Source organism: Coregonus clupeaformis, chromosome 25 (genome assembly GCF_020615455.1).
Source record: "Coregonus clupeaformis isolate EN_2021a chromosome 25, ASM2061545v1, whole genome shotgun sequence".
In the NCBI taxonomy this organism is placed as follows: domain Eukaryota; kingdom Metazoa; phylum Chordata; class Actinopteri; order Salmoniformes; family Salmonidae; genus Coregonus; species Coregonus clupeaformis.
In genome coordinates, this window is record NC_059216.1 from 19,333,302 (window position 1) to 19,351,678 (window position 18,377).

Sequence of the window (18,377 nt, forward strand, 5' to 3'; positions counted from 1 at the left end):
ATGGAATGAAACTAAACGCTATAGGTTAGATCCCTCAGGTCTGTCCTGACTAATGGAATGAAACTAAACGCTATAGGTTAGATCCCTCAGGTCTGTCCTGACTAATGTAATGAAACTAAACGCTATAGGTTAGATCCCTCAGGTCTGTCCTGACTAATGGAATGAAACTAAACGCTATAGGTTAGATCCCTCAGGTCTGTCCTGACTAATGTAATGAAACTAAACGCTATAGGTTAGATCCCTCAGGTCTGTCCTGACTAATGTAATGAAACTAAACGCTATAGGTTAGATCCCTCAGGTCTGTCCTGACTAATGTACTGAAACTAAACGCTATAGGTTAGATCCCTCAGGTCTGTCCTGACTAATGTAATGAAACTAAACGCTATAGGTTAGATCCCTCAGGTCTGTCCTGACTAATGTAATGAAACTAAACGCTATAGGTTAGATCCCTCAGGTCTGTCCTGACTAATGTAATGAAACTAAACGCTATAGGTTAGATCCCTCAGGTCTGTCCTGTGACAGAGGGGGGAAGGGGGGTGACAGAGGTGGGAGGGGGGTGACAGAGAGGGGGGAGGGGGGTGACAGAGGGGGGAGGGAGAGCGACAGAGAGGGGGTGACAGAGGGGGGAGGGAGAGCGACAGAGAGGGGGAGACAGAGGGGGGAGGGAGAGCGACAGAGAGGGGGGGAGGGGTGACAGAGAGGGGAGGGAGAGCGACAGAGAGGGGGAGGGGGGTGACAGAGGGGGAGGGAGAGCGACAGAGAGGGGGTGTGACAGAGGGGGAGGGAGAGCGACAGAGAGGGGGAGACAGAGGGGGAGGGAGAGCGACAGAGAGGGGGGTGACAGAGGGGGGAGGGAGAGCGACAGAGAGGGGGTGACAGAGGGGGAGGGGGGTGACAGAGGGGGAGGGAGAGCGACAGAGAGGGGGGGGTGACAGAGGGGGAGGGAGAGCGACAGAGAGGGGGGGTGACAGAGGGGGAGGGAGAGTGACAGAGGGGGAGGGGGGTGACAGAGGGGGACAGAGGGGGGAGGGAGAGCGACAGAGAGGGGGGGGGGTGACAGAGGGGGGAGGGAGAGCGACAGAGAGGGGGGTGACAGAGGGGGGAGGGAGAGCGACAGAGAGGGGGGGAGACAGAGGGGGGAGGGAGAGCGACAGAGAGGGGGAGGGGGTGACAGAGGGGGAGGGAGAGCGACAGAGAAGGGGGAGACAGAGGGGAGGGAGGGCGACAGAGGGGGGGTGACAGAGGGGGAGGGGAGAGCGACAGAGAGGGGGTGACAGAGGGGGGAGGGGGTGACAGAGGGGGAGGGAGAGCGACAGAGAGGGGGGAGACAGAGGGGGAGGGAGAGCGACAGAGAGGGGGGTGACAGAGGGGGAGGGAGAGCGACAGAGGGGGAGGGGGGTGACAGAGGGGGAGGGAGAGCGACAGAGAGGGGGAGACAGAGGGGGAGGGAGAGCGACAGAGAGGGGGGAGGGGGTGACAGAGGGGGAGGGAGAGCGACAGAGAGGGGGTGACAGAGGGGGAGGGAGAGCGACAGAGAGGGGGGAGACAGAGGGGGGAGGGAGAGCGACAGAGAGGGGGAGGGGGGTGACAGAGGGGGAGGGAGAGCGACAGAGAGGGGGAGACAGAGGGGGAGGGAGAGCGACAGAGGGGGTGACAGAGGGGGAGGGAGAGGCGACAGAGAGGGGGTGACAGAGGGGGAGGGGGTGACAGAGGGGGAGGGAGAGCGACAGAGAGGGGGAGACAGAGGGGGGAGGGAGAGCGACAGAGAGGGGGGTGACAGAGGGGGAGGGAGAGCGACAGAGAGGGGAGACAGAGGGGGAGGGAGAGCGACAGAGAGGGGGAGGGGGGTGACAGAGGGGGAGGGAGAGCGACAGAGAGGGGGAGACAGAGGGGGGAGGGAGAGCGACAGAGAGGGGGAAGGGGGTGACAGAGGGGGAGGGAGAGCGACAGAGAGGGGCAGAGGGGAGAAGCGACAGAGAGGGGGAGGGGGTGACAGAGGGGGAGGGAGGCGACAGAGAGGGGGAGACAGAGAGGGAGGGAGAGCGACAGAGAGGGGGAGGGGGTGACAGAGGGGGAGGGAGAGCGACAGAGAGGGGGAGGGGGGTGGCAGAGGGGGAGGGAGAGCGACAGAGAGGGGGAGACAGAGGGGGAGGGAGAGCGACAGAGAGGGGGTGACAGAGGGGGAGGGAGAGCGACAGAGAGGGGGGAGACAGAGGGGGGAGGGAGAGCGACAGAGAGGGGGAGGGGGGGTGACAGAGGGGGGAGGGAGAGCGACAGAGAGGGGGGAGACAGAGGGGGGGAGGGAGAGCGACAGACAGGGGGGAGGGAGAGTGACGGGGAGTGACAAAGAGAGGGGGGAGGGGGAGTGACAGAGAGCAGGGGGACAGGGAGGGGTGACAGAGAGAGTTGTAGAAGGGAGCAGGAAACATGCATTTGAAAAATGGGAGAGGGAGAAGATAGAAATCTGTCCAGAGAAAGAGAGTTGAGAGAGAGAGAGAGAAAGAGAGGGGTTCTGTGTAGTGTGACAAAGTCCTTAAAAGGGCGAGGAAGGAATCCTAGGAAGGGGCAGCAGCTGCATGTGATTGGCTGTCAACAGCTGAGGGCCAACCCAGAGCAACCAGGAAGTCAAACGCTGACATTGCATGGTGAGGCCACTGGGGAATACAGTAGAAATGATGCAGACCTGCTGAAACATAAAACTAGATCTTATCCTTACCTGTCCAAAGAGCACAGTGAGGGTTTGGTCATCAGGGAAGTCTATGTGTCTAGAGTAGAAATGATGCAGTGCTGCTATGTCTGTCTGATTCATCTCATTCTTCTCACTGTTCAACTTATCCAGGTCTGATAACGAGAGGAGAGAGGGGGAGAGAAGGAGAGGAGAGGAAAGGAGAGAGGAGAGAAGGAGAGGGGGAGAGGAGAGAGGGGGAGAGGAGAGAGGGGGGAGAGAAGGAGGGGGAGAGGAGAGAGGGGGAGAGAAGGAGGGGGAGAGAAGGAGGGGGAGAGGAGAGAGGGGGAGAGAAGGAGAGGAGAGAGGGGAGAGAGGAGAGAAGGAGGAGGAGGGAGAGAAGGAGGGGAGAGGAGAGAGAAGGAGGGGGAGAGGAGAGAGAAGGAGGGGGAGAGAAGGAGGGGGAGAGGAGAGAAGAGAGAAGGAGGGGGAGAGGAGAGAGGAGAGAGAGAAGGAGAGAAAGAAGGAGAGGAGAGAAAGAGGGAGAGAGGGGGAGAGGAGAGAGGGGAGAGAAGGAGGGGGAGAGGAGAGAGGAGAGGAGGTAGGGGGAGAGGAGAGAAAGAGGGGGAGAGGAGAGAGGGGGAGAGAAGGAGGGGGAGAGGAGTGGAGGAGGGGGAGGGGAGAGGAGAGGGGGAAAGGGGGAGAGGAGAGGGGGAAAGGGGGAGAGGAGAGAGGAGAGGAGAGAGGAGAGAAGACATTTTGTATTGTATTGTATTATGTATGTGATACGTGGTTGGGATTTGACTGTGATATGTGGTTGTCTCGCCTGGCTATCTTAAGATGAATGCACCAGCTACGGATTGGATGGGACCTTCTGCTGAATGGCTGAATTGTAATGTAAATGTGGTGCTGTATATTCATGTCTATTATTATGTTGTTTTCTGTTTGGACCCCAGGACCAGTAGCCTCAGCAGCAGTGGGATGCAGGGTGGCTGCTGAGGCTACTGGGTTCCAGGCCGGGTTAGAAACAAGGGGGTATACTACAAAGCAGAACCAATGGGGTAACCAACTAACTTGCCAAAATATTCTGATTGTTTTTTTGTTTTTTTTTAAAGGTAAGCTTGACATGGTCTAATTGACTCAACAAAAACCCAAAACACATAACTAAGTTCAGATGTCTTATTGAACCATTAAAATCAGTAGTTATTTCAATTCAGGAAGTAAACCAAATTCCAATTCCACATTTACCTAATTGAAAAGCATTGAAGAAAATGTGAATTTCAGTGTACTTCCTGAATTGACTGGAATTGACCCCAACCCTGGTGCACTATAAAGCAGGTAAATCTGTGTACTTACGGGCTTCAAACTCGCTGAGGAGTAACAGCCTCTCTGACTGTGACCGTTCCGTTGTGACTTTCTGGAAAAACACACAAAGACAAAAGCAGCAACATTTAGGGGGAATAGCCCAAGTGAAAGTAAGCCGGTATGGTCCGGTGCAGCATCCTGGCAAAAAAAAGAATCGCGGTAAAACGTGAGCCTGTCACAATAAATCAAACAACTACAGGCACTTACATCGTTATTTAATTACTAATTTAATTAATTATTTATTAATTCAATTTAATACTTAGTTTACGGCATGTCAGCTGCGCGAAAATGAGCGAATTGACTTTAAAACTGCGGTTAGAGGAGAACAACGTGTTTCCCAAGGCGGAGATAAGTGTCCGAGACTGAGACGAGCGTGTACAGCAGTGGACGCATCAATTCAGACTACAAGTGTTGTGGACCTTAATGACAAACACCTTTAGGTTTTAAGTAACAAGATGTCTCTTTCCATCCTCGCACAGTGCACTGTTTGGATGCTGGAATGGTTTTGTGAGTGGACAGACGCATGCAGGTAGCCAACAGGAGCGCCTTTTTAAAGTGATTGTTTGACAAATCGGATGAAAACATCATGACTGGTTGTGTTTATGCCACAGGTCAATTTATGCCACCTTTTTAATGTGGCATTTTTAATTTATGCCACATTAAAAAGGTAATGCATGATAAAAGTTATATGACCAATCATTAAAAAGGTAATGCATGATAAAAGTTATATGACCAATCATTAAAAAGGTAATGCATGATAAAAGTTATATGACCAATCATTACTAGGTCCACAGAGATCATACTAAATTGATAGGGATTTTATATGCAATTCTCTGATTAGACCCATAAATGTTTTTCGTGCAAGCGCACACGCTAGAGGTCTTCATGGGTCTAAAAAGTTTGACCCGTTACGAAATGGACCTGGGGCTATCCCACCCGGACCAGATATGCATCAATTAATGTTTAAAATATAGGAGACCTGTTCCGAACGGACCAGAGGACAACTAGACCCGTTCCGTATAAACCTGGTCGGATCCAGACCCGGTCCGATCCAAACGAGGGAAGCAGCAGAAAAGTCCATTTTTAAGCTGCTTTATGAACCGGAGCTGATAAAGCGAGAGAGGAGGGAGGGAGAGAGAGCTGTCGCTCTAGCAGGCAAACTGGGAGAAGCTAGTTAAGCTAGCTGGCTAGGCTAATTGAGGCTGCAGCGCATGCGCTTTCTCGTCCTACAGTTACATATAACAACTACTCCATTCAGAATGTAAAGTAGCAGCTTACCTGTTGGCTCTTGGTCGTTGTAGCCTCACCTTTGCTTTAAACTTTAATCATTTTAATTCCATCTTCCATTGATTAGATATTTCCTAACTTTTTCCCCACGGAGACTCTATGACTGTATCCTATTGCCTGAGGATTGACCAAGAACACGCTACACGCTACACTCGCCACGCTCATTAACAGCAAGCGCAGCAGCATAAATTATAACATTTTCTCTCTGCACTGCGGCATTTGCGTTCGGATCTGTACGGGCCTTTCTGGACAAGTCGGTTAAAATTACACATACCCGAGGACAATCATATCAGTTCCGACTCAGACCTGTGACATTATTTAGAATTCTGGATCAAGACCAGTTCGGGTCCTGGATCGGGTCTCAGGTATTCGGGTACAGGTGGATACGGGAAGACCTCTAGCCCGCGCACACATAGTAGGTCCCGTAAATTATATCTACTTTCACCCCTGGGGAATAGTAAGTAGATTTTTACATCTACAAGGAGCCATCAGGAACACATATACAGTGCATTGGGAAAGTATTCAGACCCCTTGACTTTTTCCACATTTTATTACGTTACAGCCTTATTCTAAAATGGATTAAATTGTTTCCCCCCTCATCAATCTACAGACAATATCCCATAATGACAAAGCAAAAACAGGTTTTTAGAAATGTTTGCAAATAAAAAAACAAAAATGTACATAAGTATTCAGACCCTTTACTCTCAAGCTCTGTCAGGTTGGATGGGGAGCGTTGCTGCACAGCTATTTTCACGTCTCTCCAGAGGTGTTCGATCGGGTTCAAGTCCGGGCTCTGGCTGGGCCACTCAAGGACATTCAGAGACTTGTCCCGAAGCCACTCCTGCATTGTCTTGGCTGTGTGCTTAGGGTCGTTGTCCTGTTGGAAGGTGAACCTTCGCCCCAGTCTGAGGTCTTGAGTGCTCTGGAGCAGGTTTTCATCAAGGATCTTTGTGTACTTTGCTCCGTTAATCTTTCCCTCGATCCTGACTAGTCTCCCAGTCCCTGCCGCTGAAAAAACATCCCCACAGCATGATGCTGCCACCACCATGCTTCACCATAGGGATGGTGCCAGGTTTCCTCCAGACGTGACGCTTGGCATTCAGGCCAAAGAGTTCAATCTTGGTTTCATCAGACCAGAGAATCTTGTTTCTCATGGTCTCAGAGTCCTTTAGGTGCCTTCTGGCAAACTCCAAGCGGCGTGTCATGTGCATTTTACTGAGGAGTGGCTTCCGTCTGGCCACTCTACCATAAAGGATTGGTGGATTGCTGCAGAGATGGTTGTCCTTCTGGACGGTTTTCCCATCTCCACAGAGGAACTCTGGAGCTCTGTCAGAGTGACCATCGGGTTCTTGGTCACCTCCCTGACCAAGGCCCTTCTCCCCGATTGCTCAGTTTGGCCGGGCGGCCAGCTCTAGGAAGAGTGCTGGTCATGGGGACCAAAAAATGTTTTCCCTCTCAGGAAGAGTCTTTGTGGTTCCAAACTTCTTCCATTTAAGAATGATGGAGGCCACTGTGTTCTTGGGGGCCTTCAATGCTGCAGAAATGTTTTGGTACCCTTCCCAGATCTGTGCCTCAACACAATCCTGTCTCAGAGCTCTAAGGACAATTCCTTCGACCTCATGGCTTGGTTTTTGCTCTGACATGCACTGTCAACTGTGGGACCTTATATAGACAGGTGTGTGCCTTTCCAAATCATGTCCAATCAATTGAATTTACCACAGGTGGACTCCAATCAAGTTGTAGAAACATCTCAAGGATGATCAATGGAAACAGGATGCACCTGAGCTCAATTTCGAGTCTCATAGCAAAGGGTCTGAATACTTATGTAAATAAGGTTTCTGTTTTTTAAAATTGTTTTATTACATTTGAAAGAATGTCTAAAAACCTGTTTTCACATTGTCATTATGGGGTATTCTGTGTAGATTGAATAATTTAATCAATTTTAGAATAAGCCAGTAACATAACAAAATGTGGAAAAAGTCAAGGGGTCTGAATACTTTCCGAATGCACACGTACTGACCTGTTTCATGATGATCCTGGCCACCAATCTGACGGTCTCGGATGGACACCAGTTCTCCCCATAGGAACACATGGCTGTACACTCCAACTTGTGCATGGGCCAGTCCCCCTTCTATTGTGTGAGTGTAAAGAGACAGAATAATATTTTAGGAATAGGCGTTACTCATGGACACAGGCAAGACATCTCCCTCTCTCACAAACACACAAAACTACTCTAAACCGTGCTCTGATAGAGCGCCAGAGGCATTATGTATTGTCATGGCAACCACGAGAACTAGAGACCATTTCCCATCTGATTCACATGTTCCTAAATGCTGTTCTAATAATAATGGTAATTTAGCAGAAGCTTCTATCCAGAGCGACACTACAGAACAGATGTTGCCATATACAGGCCATTTAGTACAGTGAGGGGAAAAAAGTATTTGATCCCCTGCTGATTTTTGTAAGTTTGCCCACTGACAAAGACATGATCAGTCTATAATTTTAATGGTAGGTTTATTTGAACAGTGAGAGACAGAATAACAACAACAAAATCCAGAAAAACGCATGTCAAAATTTTTATAAATTGATTTGCATTTTAATGAGGGAAATAAGTATTTGACCCCTCTGCAAAACATGACTTAGTACTTGGTGGCAAAACCCTTGTTGGCAATCACAGAGGTCAGACGTTTATTGTAGTTGGCCACCAGGTTTGCACACATCTCAGGAGGGATTTTGTCCCACTCCTCTTTGCAGATCTTCTCCAAGTCATTAAGGTTTCGAGGCTGACGTTTGGCAACTCGAACCTTCAGCTCCCTCCACAGATTTTCTATGGGATTAAGGTCTGGAGACTGGCTAGGCCACTCCAGGACCTTAATGTGCTTCTTCTTGAGCCACTCCTTTGTTGCCTTGGCCGTGTGTTTTGGGTCATTGTCATGCTGGAATACCCATCCACGACCCATTTTTAATGCCCTGGCTGAGGGAAGGAGGTTCTCACCCAAGATTTGACGGTACATGGCCCCGTCCATCATCCCTTTGATGCGGTGAAGTTGTCCTGTCTGTCCCCTTAGCAGAAAAACACCCCCAAAGCATAATGTTTCCACCTCCATGTTTGACGGTGGGGATGGTGTTCTTGGGGTTATAGGCAGCATTCCTCTTCCTCCAAACACGGCGAGTTGAGTTGATGCCAAAGAGCTCGATTTTGGTCTCATCTGACCACAACACTTTCACCCAGTTCTCCTCTGAATCATTCAGATGTTCATTGGCAAACTTCAGACGGCCCTGTATATGTGCTTTCTTGAGCAGGGGACCTTGAGGGCGCTGCAGGATTTCAGTCCTTCACGGCGTAGTGTGTTACCAATTGTTTTCTTGGTGACTATGGTCCCAGCTGCCTTGAGATCATTGACAAGATCCTCCCGTGTAGTTCTGGGCTGATTCCTCACCGTTCTCATGATCATTGCAACTCCACGAGGTGAGATCTTGCATGGAGCCCCAGGCCGAGGGAGATTGACAGTTATTTTGTGTTTCTTCCATTTGCGAATAATCGCACCAACTGTTGTCACCTTCTCACCAAGCTGCTTGGCGATGGTCTTGTAGCCCATTCCAGCCTTGTGTAGGTCTACAATCTTGTCCCTGACATCCTTGGAGAGCTCTTTGGTCTTGGCCATGGTGGAGAGTTTGGAATCTGATCGATTGCTTCTGTGGACAGGTGTCTTTTATACAGGTAACAAGCTGAGATTAGGAGCACTCCCTTTAAGAGTGTGCTCCTAATCTCAGCTCGTTACCTGTATAAAAAGACACCTGGGAGCCAGAAATCTTTCTGATTGAGAGGGGGTCAGAATACTTATTTCCCTCATTAAAATGCAAATCAATTTATAACATTTTTGACATGCGTCTTTCTGGATTTTTTTATTGTTATTCTGTCTCTCACTGTTCAAATAAACCTACCATTAAAATTATAGACATCATTTCTTTGTCAGTGGGCAAACGTACAAAATACTTTTTTCCCCCTCACTGTATATGTTAATATGCGCCAGTTAACAGAAGCTTTAATCCTAATGACTTAGGTCGGTCATGCGTGCATTCATTACATTATACAATACATGATTATATTATATTATTTAGTATATGTGGCCTATGCAGGGGAACTGAACCCACAACTCTAGTTTTGCCAGCAGTACAGTGTCCTAACCCAGTGTTTCTTAATCCTGGTCCCGGGGACCAAAAAAGGTTCACTATTATTATTATTTTTTTGCGCTACACTGTAGCAGCACCTCTCAGCTGATTCCACTAAAGGTTTGCTGATGAGTTGATTAGTGGAATCAGGTGGGTAGTGCACCCCTTGGAGTCCCAGGGACCAGGATTGAGAACATCTGGTTTAACCCACTGAGCTGTTGGAACCACTGCAATTGTATTGGCTAGGAACAGCCCCTCGTGAACTACAAGTTGTTGAACACAGCTCAACTCTAGGCCATGATGTTTCAGAGGGAGGCCCAGAGTTGTTGAACACAGCTCTGGGCATGTTTCAGAGGGTTGTTGAATTTAGCTCTGTAGTGGCGTTCCACTGGTGGTGTGGGTTCACTATGACCTTTCCCTAGTGGCTAGGGCTCAGTGTCTCTGAAACACACACTAACACGCCTAAGGGGCGCACACTTTCCCCGGGGAGTAGATTTATGACTGGGACTGTTTTCTCAACCCCTAAAGTACAGTGGTGGATACATATACACTATACCTGGCAGTCGATCTCGCAGTAGTAAGCTTGTTTACATTTGCCACATTTGGAGAGTCCTTCCCTCCTGCAGAGAGAGATAGAAAGGGGGGGGGGGGGTGACATCAGCAATAGAAAGGGCAGGAAACACATTCCCCTACACCACTATTCTCTCTCTCTCTCAAACACACACACACACACAACGTTCTAGTGTGGGTTGTTCTCGCCCATCTCTCTTAAGGGCAAATGGTGCAGAGAAAGGTCACTATCCTATACAGACACTACCAGTCAAACATTTGGACACACCTACTCATTCAAGGGTTTTTCTTTATTTTTACATAGTAGAATAATAGTGAAGACATCAAAACTATGAAATAACACATATGGAATCATGTAGTAACCAAAAAAAGTGTTACATCAAAATAAATGTTATATTTGAGATTCTTCAAGTAGCCACCCTTTGCCTCGATGACAGCTTTGCACACTCTTGGCCATTCTCTCAACCTCCTTCATGAGGTAGTCACCTGGAATGCATTTCAATTAACAGGTGTGCCTTCTTAAAAGTTAATTTGTGGAATTTCTTTCCTTCTTAATGCGTTTGAGCCAATCAGTTGTGACAAGGTAGGGGGGGTATACAGAAGATAGCCCTATTTGGTAAAAGACCAAGTCCATATTATGGCAAGAACAGCTCAAATAAGCAAAGAGAAACAACAGTCCATCATTACTTTAAGAGATGAAGGATGAAGAGATGAAATTTCAAGAAATTTGAAAGTTTCTCCAAGTGCAGTCGTAAAAACCATCAAGCGCTATGATGAAACTGGCTCTCATGAGGACCGCCACAGGAATGGAAGACCCAGGGTTACCTCTGCTGCAGAGGATAAGTTCATTAGTTACCAGCCTCAGAAATTGCAGCCCAAATGAATGCTTCAGTGTTCAAGTAACAGACACATCTCAACATCAACTGTTCAGAGGAGACTGTGTGAATCAGGCCTTCATGGTCGAATTGCAGCAAAGAAACCACTACTAAAGGACACCAATAAGAAGAAGAGACCTGCTTGGGCCAAGAAACACGAGCAATGGACATTAGACCGGTGGAAATGTGTCCTTTGGTCTGGAGTCCAAATGTGAGATTTTTGGTTCCAACCGCTGTGTCTTTGTGAGACGCGGTGTGGGTGAACGGATGATCTCTGCATGTGTAGTTCCCCACCGTAAAACATGGAGGAGGTGGTGTTATGATGTGGGGGTACTTTGCAGGTGACACGGTCTGTGATTTATTTAGAATTCAAGGGACACTTAACTGTGTAAGTGCTATTTTACCAAGAAGGAGAGTGATGGAGTGCTGCATCAGATGACCTGGCTTCCACTCTGAGTCGGAAGGCAGAGTGAAGGAAAAGCAGCCAACAAGTGCTCAGCATATGTGCGAACTCCTTCAAGACTGTTGGAAAAGCATTCCAGTTCAAGATGGTTGAGAGAATGCCAAGAGTGTGCAAAGCTGTCATCAAGGCAAAGGGTGGCTATTTGATTAATCTCAAATATAAAATATATTTTGATTTGTTTAACACTTTTTTGGTTACTACATGATTCCATATGTGTTATTTCATAGTTTTGATGTCTTCACTATTATTCTACAATGTAGAAAATAGTAAAAATAATGAAAAACCCTTGAATGAGTGGGTGTGTCCAAATGTTTGACTGGTACTGTATATATAAATCTGGGCATGTCTCCAGAAACAAGTGAGACTGTTGTGTGTGTGTGAGTGTAGGTCTGTTGTGTGTGTGTAGGTCTGTGGTGTGTGTGTGTAGGTCTGTTGTGTAGGTCTGTTGTGTGTGTGTGTAGGTCTGTGGTGTGTGTGTGTAGGTCTGTGGTGTGTGTGTGTGTGTGTGTGTGTGTAGGTCTGTGGTGTGTGTGTGTAGGTCTGTGGTGTGTATGTGTATCCTCTCCTAGAGAATCAGGAATGATTCCAGAACCAAACCAGATAGATACCGTTGTGTCTCAACAACCTAAAGTGGTTTCAGCTCCACTCTCTGTCTCAGCCTGTAGCCGTCATCTGTCTGTCTGTGTGTGTAGCTGACCTATTTTACATTTTACCAACAGTTAGCATTATAGAGACTGCGACAGTTTTTGTCAGCACTTATCTCTCCTGTAATGAAACTCACAACTGCTGCAATAGGTGCTGAGAGAGGTGTGTGTGTGAGAGAGAGAGAACAAACCCAATTTTGATAAACTCCCATATCTATTGGGTGAAATACCACAGTGCGCAACCACAGCAGCAAGACGTGTGACCTGTTGCCACAAGAAAAGGGCAACCAGTGAAGAACAAACACCATTGTAAATACAACCCATATTTATGTTTATTTATTTTCCCATTTGTACTTTAACTATTTGCACATCATTCCAACACTGTATATAGACATAATATGACATTTGAAATGTCTTTAATCTTTTGGAACTTCTGAGTGTAATGTTTACTGTTAATATTTATTGTTTATTTCACTTTTGTTTACTATCTACTTCACTTGCTTTGGTAATGTTAACATACGTTTCCCATGCCAATAAAGCCCGTTGAATTGAATAGAGTGCGTGTCCCTACAAAGCAGCAGTGTAGTGTCTCCTCTCCACTCCTAGCTGTTCTCTAGTAGTCTCCTCTCTACTCCTAGCTGTTCTCTAGTAGTCTTTCTCCACTCCTAGCTGTTCTCTAGTAGTCTCCTCTCCACTCCTAGCTGTTCTCTACACGTCTCCTCTCCACTCCTAGCTGTTCTCTAGTAGTCTCTCCACTCCTAGCTGTTCTCTACAAGTCTCCTCTCCACTCCTAGCTGTTCTCTAGTAGGCTCCTCTCCACTCCTAGCTGTTCTCTAGAAGTCTCCTCTCCACTCCTAGCTGTTCTCTAGAAGTCTCCTCTCCACTCCTAGCTGTTCTCTACAAGTCTCCTCTCCACTCCTAGCTGTTCTCTAGTAGTCTCCTCTCCACTCCTAGCTGTTCTCTAGTAGTCTCCTCTCCACTCCTAGCTGTTCTCTAGAAGTCTCCTCTCCACTCCTAGCTGTTCTCTAGTAGTCTCCTCTCCACTCCTAGCTGTTCTCTAGTAGTCTCCTCTCCACTCCTAGCTGTTCTCTAGAAGTCTCCTCTCCACTCCTAGCTGTTCTCTAGTAGTCTCCTCTCCACTCCTAGCTGTTCTCTACACGTCTCCTCTCCACTCCTAGCTGTTCTCTAGTAGTCTCTCCACTCCTAGCTGTTCTCTACAAGTCTCCTCTCCACTCCTAGCTGTTCTCTAGTAGGCTCCTCTCCACTCCTAGCTGTTCTCTAGAAGTCTCCTCTCCACTCCTAGCTGTTCTCTAGTAGTCTCCTCTCCACTCCTAGCTGTTCTCTAGAAGTCTCCTCTCCACTCCTAGCTGTTCTCTACAAGTCTCCTCTCCACTCCTAGCTGTTCTCTAGTAGTCTCCTCTCCACTCCTAGCTGTTCTCTAGTAGTCTCCTCTCCACTCCTAGCTGTTCTCTAGAAGTCTCCTCTCCACTCCTAGCTGTTCTCTAGTAGTCTCCTCTCCACTCCTAGCTGTTCTCTAGTAGTCTCCTCTCCACTCCTAGCTGTTCTCTAGGAAGTCTCCTCTCCACTCCTAGCTGTTCTCTAGTAGTCTCCCCTCCACTCCTAGCTGTTCTCTAGTAGTCTCCTCTCCACTCCTAGCTGTTCTCTAGTAGTCTCCTCTCCACTCCTAGCTGTTCTCTAGAAGTCTCCTCTCTACTCCTAGCTGTTCTCTAGTAGTCTCCTCTCCACTCCTAGCTGTTCTCTAGTAGTCTCCTCTCCACTCCTAGCTGTTCTCTAGTAGTCTCCTCTCCACTCCTAGCTGTTCTCTAGTAGTCTCCTCTCCACTCCTAGCTGTTCTCTAGTAGTCTCCTCTCCACTCCTAGCTGTTCTCTAGAAGTCTCCTCTCCACTCCTAGCTGTTCTCTAGTAGTCTCCTCTCCACTCCTAGCTGTTCTCTAGTAGTCTCCTCTCCACTCCTAGCTGTTCTCTAGAAGTCTCCTCTCCACTCCTAGCTGTTCTCTAGTAGTCTCCTCTCCACTCCTAGCTGTTCTCTAGTAGTCTCCTCTCCACTCCTAGCTGTTCTCTAGTAGTCTCCTCTCCACTCCTAGCTGTTCTCTAGTAGTCTCCTCTCCACTCCTAGCTGTTCTCTAGTAGTCTCCTCTCCACTCCTAGCTGTTCTCTAGAAGTCTCCTCTCCAATCCTAGCTGTTCTCTAGTAGTCTCCTCTCCACTCCTAGCTGTTCTCTAGTAGTCTCCTCTCCACTCCTAGCTGTTCTCTAGAAGTCTCCTCTCCACTCCTAGCTGTTCTCTAGTAGTCTCCTCTCCACTCCTAGCTGTTCTCTAGTAGTCTCCTCTCCACTCCTAGCTGTTCTCTAGTAGTCTCCTCTCCACTCCTAGCTGTTCTCTAGTAGTCTCCTCTCCACTCCTAGCTGTTCTCTAGTAGTCTCCTCTCCACTCCTAGCTGTTCTCTAGTAGTCTCCTCTCCACTCCTAGCTGTTCTCTAGAAGTCTCCTCTCCACTCCTAGCTGTTCTCTAGTAGTCTCCTCTCCACTCCTAGCTGTTCTCTAGTAGTCTCCTCTCCACTCCTAGCTGTTCTCTAGAAGTCTCCTCTCCACTCCCAGCTGTTCTCTAGTAGTCTCCTCTCCACTCCTAGCTGTTCTCTAGTAGTCTCCTCTCCACTCCTAGCTGTTCTCTAGTAGTCTCCTCTCCACTCCTAGCTGTTCTCTAGTAGTCTCCTCTCCACTCCTAGCTGTTCTCTAGAAGTCTCCTCTCCACTCCTAGCTGTTCTCTAGTAGTCTCCTCTCCACTCCTAGCTGTTCTCTAGTAGTCTCCTCTCCACTCCTAGCTGTTCTCTAGAAGTCTCCTCTCCACTCCTAGCTGTTCTCTAGAAGTCTCCTCTCCACTCCTAGCTGTTCTCTAGTAGTCTCCTCTCCACTCCTAGCTGTTCTCTAGTAGTCTCCTCTCCACTCCTAGCTGTTCTCTAGAAGTCTCCTCTCCACTCCTAGCTGTTCTCTAGTAGTCTCCCCTCCACTCCTAGCTGTTCTCTAGTAGTCTCCTCTCCACTCCTAGCTGTTCTCTAGTAGTCTCCTCTCCACTCCTAGCTGTTCTCTAGTAGTCTCCTCTCCACTCCTAGCTGTTCTCTAGTAGTCTCCTCTCCACTCCTAGCTGTTCTCTAGAAGTCTCCTCTCCACTCCTAGCTGTTCTCTAGTAGTCTCCTCTCCACTCCTAGCTGTTCTCTAGTAGTCTCCTCTCCACTCCTAGCTGTTCTCTAGAAGTCTCCTCTCCACTCCCAGCTGTTCTCTAGTAGTCTCCTCTCCACTCCTAGCTGTTCTCTAGTAGTCTCCTCTCCACTCCTAGCTGTTCTCTAGTAGTCTCCTCTCCACTCCTAGCTGTTCTCTAGTAGTCTCCTCTCCACTCCTAGCTGTTCTCTAGAAGTCTCCTCTCCACTCCTAGCTGTTCTCTAGTAGTCTCCTCTCCACTCCTAGCTGTTCTCTAGTAGTCTCCTCTCCACTCCTAGCTGTTCTCTGAAGTCTCCTCTCCACTCCTAGCTGTTCTCTAGAAGTCTCCTCTCCACTCCTAGCTGTTCTCTAGTAGTCTCCTCTCCACTCCTAGCTGTTCTCTAGTAGTCTCCTCTCCACTCCTAGCTGTTCTCTAGAAGTCTCCCTCTCCACTCCTAGCTGTTCTCTAGTAGTCTCCCCTCCACTCCTAGCTGTTCTCTAGTAGTCTCCTCTCCACTCCTAGCTGTTCTCTAGTAGTCTCCTCTCCACTCCTAGCTGTTCTCTAGTAGTCTCCTCTCCACTCCTAGCTGTTCTCTATAAGTCTCCTCTCCACTCCTAGCTGTTCTCTAGTAGTCTCCTCTCCACTCCTAGCTGTTCTCTAGTAGTCTCCTCTCCACTCCTAGCTGTTCTCTAGTAGTCTCCTCTCCACTCCTAGCTGTTCTCTAGAAGTCTCCTCTCCACTCCTAGCTGTTCTCTAGAAGTCTCCTCTCCACTCCTAGCTGTTCTCTAGTAGTCTCCTCTCCACTCCTAGCTGTTCTCTAGTAGTCTCCTCTCCACTCCTAGCTGTTCTCTAGAAGTCTCCTCTCCACTCCTAGCTGTTCTCTAGTAGTCTCCTCTCCACTCCTAGCTGTTCTCTAGTAGTCTCCTCTCCACTCCTAGCTGTTCTCTAGAAGTCTCCTCTCCACTCCTAGCTGTTCTCTAGTAGTCTCCTCTCCACTCCTAGCTGTTCTCTAGTAGTCTCCTCTCCACTCCTAGCTGTTCTCTAGAAGTCTCCTCTCCACTCCTAGCTGTTCTCTAGTAGTCTCCTCTCCACTCCTAGCTGTTCTCTAGTAGTCTCCTCTCCACTCCTAGCTGTTCTCTAGAAGTCTCCTCTCCACTCCTAGCTGTTCTCTAGAAGTCTCCTCTCCACTCCTAGCTGTTCTCTAGTAGTCTCCTCTCCACTCCTAGCTGTTCTCTAGTAGTCTCCTCTCCACTCCTAGCTGTTCTCTAGAAGTCTCCTCTCCACTCCTAGCTGTTCTCTAGTAGTCTCCTCTCCACTCCTAGCTGTTCTCTAGTAGTCTCCTCTCCACTCCTAGCTGTTCTCTAGAAGTCTCCTCTCCACTCCCAGCTGTTCTCTAGTAGTCTCCTCTCCACTCCTAGCTGTTCTCTAGTAGTCTCCTCTCCATTCCTAGCTGTTCTCTAGTAGTCTCCTCTCCACTCCTAGCTGTTCTCTAGTAGTCTCCTCTCCACTCCTAGCTGTTCTCTAGAAGTCTCCTCTCCACTCCTAGCTGTTCTCTAGTAGTCTCCTCTCCATCTGCACTGACGTGAATGAACTGGACCTTTATTCATAAAACGTCTCAGACTATGAGTGCTGATCTATGAACAGGTTAACCCTGTCCATTTAATCTTGTGCATTATGATCTAAAAAGGGAAAACTGATCCTAGATCAGGGGAATCTCCCTAGTAGTCACTAGAACAGCACCTCAAGTTGATTCAATGTGTGTGTGTGTGTCAAAGTAACTTCGTTCATTCATGATTGAACAACAAGCTGAGCCAGATACTGAATGGGCCTGATCTGATGAAACAACTGTGTGTTTGTGTGTCAGCTGTTGAAAGCCATGCTGAACCCACATGGTGAGGGGTGAGTGTGACGTCCATCTCTAGTCACAATGCCTTCCAAGGATGTAAAACGATCGCTACAATGTTATGGTGGTTTGAGAACACCTTAGAAATATCGACAACTAGCCCTACGTCAAGTGACACACAGAGAGATAAATATCATTTTCATGCAAGATGAGGTTGGCCAGGTAGCTGGATAGAACCACAATTATAACTCTTAGATCTCATTTCTATTCTACAACCCAAAGCCATCATGTTCTGACAGTTGTACAGACAGGTCCATACCTGGTGAAGCAGTATTCACAGTGCGCTCCTCTCTCATTCACCGTCAGCACGTAGGAATAGGCAGGACAGACAAATACGAGGTCTCCGACAGGGAAGTGCTTCACAGCCCGCAGTCCCCTGCCCTTCCCCGGGCTAGCAAACCTCTCTGTCCCCTCTATACCCTCGTTCTTCATACATATGCCATTCATCTTTAATAACGCCGTGGTCTGTTGACCTAGCTAGCAATGCTACTTGTAGTGCTGCTTTGCAAGCCAGCGAGCTAGGCAACGTTGGTGTCCTCTTGCAAAAACTCAATTATCAGACTTGCTAGCGGTTCGTAATTCCCAAGGGCCTCGTTCACAGTGTTGCTTGTATGTCTGTCTGCGGCTAGCGAGGTTAGCTAGCTGGCTGGATTTGGCTACACCCTGACACTAAATATGTTCTAATCTGTGCTGACACGAATGCCTCCTCTCTTACCAATACCAAACGGAAAGGCTATCATAAACTAGCTAGCCTAGCGTCATATGGTTCACTTCTCAATACTACGACACAAAGCTACAGGATACCGAGAGGTCCTAATGCCCCGATTGGTTAAACGTGAGGAAGCGCTCAGACTAGGGTTGCAAAATTGCTTTAACCTACCCAAAATTACAAGGTTTTCCAGAAATCCAGGTTTGACAATTACAGGAATCAGGAGAGAGTAAGAAGAAAATCCGCAATCTTCCAACCAGGATTTCTGGAAAACCTTGGAATTTTGGGAAAAGTTAGCGGAATTTTGCAACGCCCAGGTCAGACAAAATAAGATGGTTCAGACGTTACTGGAGATAATCATTGACAGTCTTGTACCACCATCGGGTGGCCAAAAGATAGTATGCATTAGCTTGGGAGTGGGTCAGTCTCAATTGCTTTTTCCTTGACTCATTTTACATTTTAGTCATTTAGCAGACGCTCTTATCCAGAGCGACTTAGTGAGTGCATAC

The 18,377-nt window shown here is 48.1% G+C and overlaps 1 protein-coding gene across 1 annotated transcript in view; it reads right to left on the bottom strand.

The window, feature by feature from the left end:
• Window positions 1-18,119, bottom strand: part of LOC121539107 (N-lysine methyltransferase SMYD2-A-like) — a 35,605-nt gene extending 17,486 nt beyond the window's left edge. Inside the window, exons 1-5 of the mRNA XM_041847364.2 lie at window positions 17,419-18,119; window positions 10,047-10,110; window positions 7,338-7,448; window positions 4,022-4,082; window positions 2,717-2,841 (exon numbers count right to left, since the gene is read on the bottom strand). Coding sequence (XP_041703298.1) covers window positions 2,717-2,841; window positions 4,022-4,082; window positions 7,338-7,448; window positions 10,047-10,110; window positions 17,419-17,606 — 549 coding nt within the window. The 5' untranslated portion in view covers window positions 17,607-18,119. The remainder of the gene's footprint in view (window positions 1-2,716; window positions 2,842-4,021; window positions 4,083-7,337; window positions 7,449-10,046; window positions 10,111-17,418) is intronic.
• Between the last annotated feature and the right edge of the window lie 258 nt (window positions 18,120-18,377).